Here is a 6,000-nt window from a genome sequence, read left to right on the forward strand (position 1 = left end):
AAGCGGTTATAAGCTCAGGTCGAAGCAGAGAAACTAGATGTCCAGTATATGTCAATTATAAAATTCATCAAGGAGGAAGGAAACAATTTCACTATAGCCCTGCAATGTTTTTTTCTGTAAATGTTCCAGATGAAAAGGGGTGGTATTATTTCTGTGCACAGTAATTTGCCTTTAATACTGTTTTTTGTTTCTTTGAAGGACCAGGTGGAGACCCTAGCATACCAAAATAATTCACTAAAAGACAAAGCAAAATGGTTTGAAGACGCTTTAAAGAAGAGCACTAATGAGCAGCTTGAGGTATTTAATGGAATCTCATTTAAAAGTTCTGTATGTGTCCTCTTAAAAGGGTAAATTCCTTTTTTCTGCAGTTTTGCATAGAATTTCATTTATGTAGGTAGGTGCTATTGCTGAACAACAAAATATTCCTGATTAACCCCTTGATGACAATTGCCGGTCGTGGCATGTCGCGAAAAAACAAGGCCTTAACGACAAATGACGTGCCAGGACCGGCACGTCTTTAAACGGGTGCAGAAAGCGATCTATTTTCGCTTTCTGCACTGAAATGGGGTTGCTGTAATGCCTCGACCTCGAGGCATTCAGCAACGCCATGATCGGCACAAAGGGGCTATCTCTGGCCTCTGCCCGGGGCGTCAACATCCGCCATACTTTGTATGGCGGCGGATGCCCGTTTTAAAAGCTAAACTTAAATGGTGTCACTGGAATGCCTCGATCAGGAGGCATCCAGCGACACCAAACACTTACCTCTCAATGGGCTGTGACCGCTCCGGAGAGCGGTCACAGCCGCAGCTGCCGGTGATCTTCGCCATCTGCAAGATGGCGGCGGCCCGGGAAAAAACCAATAAAGGTGAAAAAGTTCACTAGATGGTCTCCAGCTTTCTAATCACAGTGTGATTAGTAAAAATAAATAAAAAAACTAAAATTAATAATAATTATAAAAATAGTAAAAAAAACAGTAAAATGTAAAAATAATTTCACACTGATGTCACTATCAGGGGAACCTTCAAGTTGAAAATTTTTTTTTTTTTTAAAAAGGCAAAAAAAAAATAAATATATATATAAAAAATATATTTTTGTGAGCAAGTCCTAAAATTGGCATATTAGCTTAAAACAATTCTCGCATGGAAAGAGTTAAAATACTGGCATATTAAATGCCCATGGGGTGTCTAGTTTTCAAAAATATATGGCTTTATTGGGCACACTGAAATGGCCCGGCTCAAAGATGTACCAAATAGGGCATGGGCAGTGGATCCCCAAATGCCAAAGTTCAACATTGAAAAATGCGCATGCCCCAAATGTGGCTCTTTTGCCCCCAAACAGCCAGGCAAAATCATTCATGTGAGGTATCGCTGTACTCAGGAGATGTTGCTGAACACATATTGGGGTGTTTTTTGATAGTGACATATACAAGAACCTTTTAATTCATACCTGAAGTAAAATGTGTGTGGAAAAACAAATGCAAAAAAAATTACTACCAGAAAGTTTGACAAAGGCTGATGGTAGAATTAGTGCTTTGAAAGGGTTAAAATACTAGCATTTGGAATACCCTGGGCTGTCTAGTTTTCAAAAATATATGACTTGATGGGGTAAATTGCATTGGCTGGCTTCAAATATACCCGAAATGGCACATGGGGGGAAGAATTACCAGATTCGGAAAAAATGGCTTTGAAATAGCAAAACACTACCTGCACTTATTGCCCCATAATGTGTAGAAAAAAGCAAAAAAAACATAAAAACATTGGGTATTTCTAAACTCAGGACAAATAGTAGAATCTATTTAGCACGTTTTTTCATTACCTTTTATAGATGAGTAAAAGATTTTTTAACAATTGTGACGAAGGGTACAAAAAGTAAAATCAGCCTTTGTCACGAAGGGGTTAAAGTATACATATTTTTTATGTTCTAGAGGGCCACATTTTTTTAAAAAATATTTCTTGGAGGTAGTGAAGGGTGTTTTATTAATATCATTTTCTATTACTGGTAGGGGAAAGGGTTATTGGAGCGTTTTTTTAAATAAAAATCCTCATATCCTGCCGATGACAGTAATGTCACAGTGACATCACTAGGCTCCCTATAATGTTTTCATTCATTTTTTCCATTTATACTTCATTTAAAAAAAACATTTTGCCCGTTGGTTGTTATACCAGATCTGTCTACAACAGTCCAGGCTGTCTAGAGGACTCACTGAAAAGGATGGACATATATATATATGTCTTAAGGGCCCTCTTGACCCTATTTTGTATCTGTACGTCCAAAGGGGTGTAAATGGTTTAAAGGAACACTTCCAGTCATATTCACTTCAATGCATATGATAGTTAATTGTCACCCTTAAATTAATAGCTTTTCCCTCAGGTATAGATTTGGCTTGCAGCAGATGATTTTGTTTCAATGGGAGCATTTTCCTGCTAGTAACTGGCTGCTTCATGCCCCCAAAACTGGCACAAAATACAGATCGCGGAGGGAGTGATGCATCCAGGGTCTACCAGGCAAATATGTTTTTTTATTATTATTTATTTTTTTATTATTTTTTTTACAGGTAACAAATGCATACTAAAGTACTTACAAATAATATTTCTCCTGATTAAGTTATCTCTATATTGTTGTTATGTTACTGATTATTGATGGTTCAGACAGGCTTTGTAAGGGTATGTATGTGAGGAGATGGGTTAGGCATTTAGGACAATAATTAATTAAGGATTACCTTGCTACACACACATCTTACCCGAGATACATTTTTAAACTTACAAAAATAGCTACATGGATTGACAAACAAAAAGAGCAATATGGCTACTTAACAAACAAAAAACAAACTTACTTATGCCATACACTTTGACCATTCCTCATTGAACCTATTGGTTTTTTTCTGTTGAAGATTACATTAGCACCGTATCAGCACTTAGAAAAAGATCTGAACAGCATGAAAGAAGTGCTAGAAATGAAGAATCAGGTCATTCGTAAACAGGAGAAGAAGATCATGGAACTGGAAGTACTGGTGGGTTTCTTTGTAAAATGATTCCATACTAGTGTTTGCATACTTCTCAGTATTCTGTCATAATTCTGCCAAGCTAATGAAGAATTACACAGCACCACTGGAACAGAATTTGGCACCCACGTGTTGCTGCACTATAATGCCACGTCAAGCTTTTTCATGTTACATGCCAAATTCATGTTACATGTTCATGTTGAATAATTTGATAATTGATAATTGTAAGTTATGTTATACATATATCTATCAATGCTATTATGATATTTTGAGTGCAAAGGCATCAATATACATCTACTGTATCAAGGTGCTTCATATTTTATAAGAAATCACAATATTCTATATGGTATAAAATACAGTATATAAAAATACCATACATATAAGAAAAATAAAATAAAGAAAAAAAAGTCAAAGGACCAATAAACTATAAAATTAAACTTATTATTATTATTTTGTTGTCCACCTGACCAAGATAAAAACTGACATAAATAAAGGAGACCTCACAGGAAGCATTTAGCTGCTGTGAGACTGTGAACCCCAGGGAGATGATTAGCATGGCATCTGGGTACAGCTGGTATGCAGATTATACAAATGGGTCCCTGGGGTGGGGCAATTGGAGAGCAGGGTGGGCCAATGCTCCGTTCCCCCATTCTGTGGAAAATCCATGCCGGCATTTCCAGGAGGCTAGATGTCTGCAGGATCCGGTCTGGGATTTCTACGGGGCCAGCATCAGGCACAGGTGCTGGGCATTAAAAACCCCTGGAGCCTGATAATCAGGGAGACTGTTGGGGAAGAGGAAGTTCCCTGCGCTCCCAGGTGCAAGGAGAGGCCCTGAACAAGAAGACCATCCCTGAGCCAAGTGAGGCAATACCTGCCTGGACATTTTGTGTGCTGTCTGGGGGAGGTTTTCCAGAGCCTGGCGTAGCCGGGTCTGGCTGGGAGGTTGAGGTAGTGGGTGATTAGGCTGGTCAGTCTGGACCAGCATAGTTCTTTTTATGATTTGTTTTTTTTGGAGTTTAAGGGGTTAAAATAAAGTGCTGTTTTGTTCAAAGCTCGTGTTCATGACTCTGATTGCCCTAGAGGACTGTGCTTAGGACCCCTAAAAGTGACATGTATGGCCCTCATGCTACAGACAGGGTTTGTCACACTGCCTTTATCAGGTGTGACCATTTTTATCTTTATTCTATTTATTATTATTTTTTATTTATCTTTGTCCTGATATTTGTTTTTAAATACTATATTTTATATAAAATATTGTGATAACTTTTACAGTATATGAAGCACCTTAATATATATATTGGTTCTTCTGCAATAACACTGTCTAATAGCATTGATATATTGTATTTATTGATCTTAACTTATTATATATATATATATATATATATATATACATACATACATACATACAAGATAAGTAGGTCCACATTAGGACTTAAAGTTTAAAACGTATGAAAGTTTATTTTAGAATGTTAAAAAAGCAATATTTCGGTCCACACAGGGACCTATATCAAGCATCCCTGTGTGGACCGAAACGTTGCTTTTTTAACATGTTAAAATAAACTTTCATAAGTTTTAAACTTTAAGTCCTGTTGTACACCTACTTATCTTGTATATGCTATTTTGAGCTGTGGATGTTAGCACCTGGGCAATTATCTACTATTATATTTACATTTTTTTTATTTTGGGTGTGCATGAACTCTTGTATGTGTATATATATATATTCTATAGAATATGGAATAACATTTATTTTTATAAGTATATTGTGGCCTTGAGTAATTTTTGTGGTTTTTCTTTATTTGATATCACTACTGACCAGAGACTAGCTGCTTAATATGTAGTACATCTTTGTTTATTTTTCCTTAACCATTTGGGTCGTGTATTCAGCTTTCATTATTTTGGTGGTGGTGTGTGGACTTCAACTCTGTGTATTTATGGAGTTTTCTATATGACAAATATTATGCATGTATCTAAAAAGATATATTCCTTATAAAATCTATACTTCTGTTTACTGCTGTAGGCTGAAACAAATATTATCTTGGAGGAAAAAATTCAGGTGCTTCAGCAGCAAAATGAAGACATGAAAGCACAAATTGATCGGAATGTTGAAGTGACAAGGTCAGTGTTGATATAGAAAAAGTTAGGCATATGTATCTACGTACGTGTACATAGCGACACACCTCAAAATGTTTTGGGAATGTTTTGTCAGAAATCCTGTGTTGGTAGATTTCTTTTAAGGCATAAATGAATATAGAAGAACGCTAGATTACCGCTGCAATAGCATAATATGCCAGACACAATACAGCCTGTTATGTATCTACTGATACCGTTGATTATCATGAAATAACATTGTCTGAAAAAAAAGTCTACAAGTATTTCTTAAATGAACTAAGTTATGTACCAGATATAGAGGCATAAGTAACATCACATCTCACTTAACTTGCTCCCTCATAAATCAATAAATGGAGTTACAGGGACAACAGCATATCCTAGCACTCTCAATCTGGACCATAGATGGTCGGTCACTTTAAAGGTTACAAGATGGTTTCATGACATGCCAGACCTATCGTTTGATCTGTGATTTCTTTTAGGCAACTATCTGCTGAAAATGCCACTCTGCACGAGAGTGTGGAAAAAGAGAGCAAGGAAAAGAATAGATTGAGCATGACGAATGAAGAGCTTGTTTGGAAACTTCAGAGTACAGAGTCCATGAGTCCCACCAAACTGCCTACGTCCCCCATTAATCGTTCAACATCTAGTTCTATGTCTCCTGCAAAAGTCAGCTCTCCAATACGACATTAAACTTTCTTGCAGTGCAATTAATTTAATTGAAAATGTGGATCTGCTTCTGGTTACGTGTGGCAATACATACTCTTACGTGTATTGGAGACCCAACTGGATGGATTACAAAAGGTGCATCAGAACAACTTATTTTATAAGTTATTTCAGCCAAGGAAAATTAAAATTAAAAAAAACTTTTAATAACTATTTATTTAAAATGG

General features: G+C 36.5%; 1 protein-coding gene across 1 annotated transcript in view; it reads left to right on the top strand.

Moving 5' to 3' along the window:
- Positions 1-5,800, top strand: part of LOC149288989 (microtubule-associated tumor suppressor candidate 2-like) — a 146,532-nt gene extending 140,732 nt beyond the window's left edge. Inside the window, exons 12-15 of the mRNA XM_089491221.1 lie at positions 199-297; positions 2,891-3,010; positions 5,019-5,116; positions 5,590-5,800. Coding sequence (XP_089347347.1) covers positions 199-297; positions 2,891-3,010; positions 5,019-5,116; positions 5,590-5,800 — 528 coding nt within the window. The remainder of the gene's footprint in view (positions 1-198; positions 298-2,890; positions 3,011-5,018; positions 5,117-5,589) is intronic.
- Positions 5,801-6,000: the final 200 nt, after the last annotated feature.

This window comes from Sceloporus occidentalis, unplaced genomic scaffold, assembly GCF_023333645.1.
Source record: "Sceloporus occidentalis isolate IW3139 unplaced genomic scaffold, rSceOcc1.0.p SCAF_49, whole genome shotgun sequence".
In the NCBI taxonomy this organism is placed as follows: Eukaryota; Metazoa; Chordata; class Lepidosauria; order Squamata; family Phrynosomatidae; genus Sceloporus; species Sceloporus occidentalis.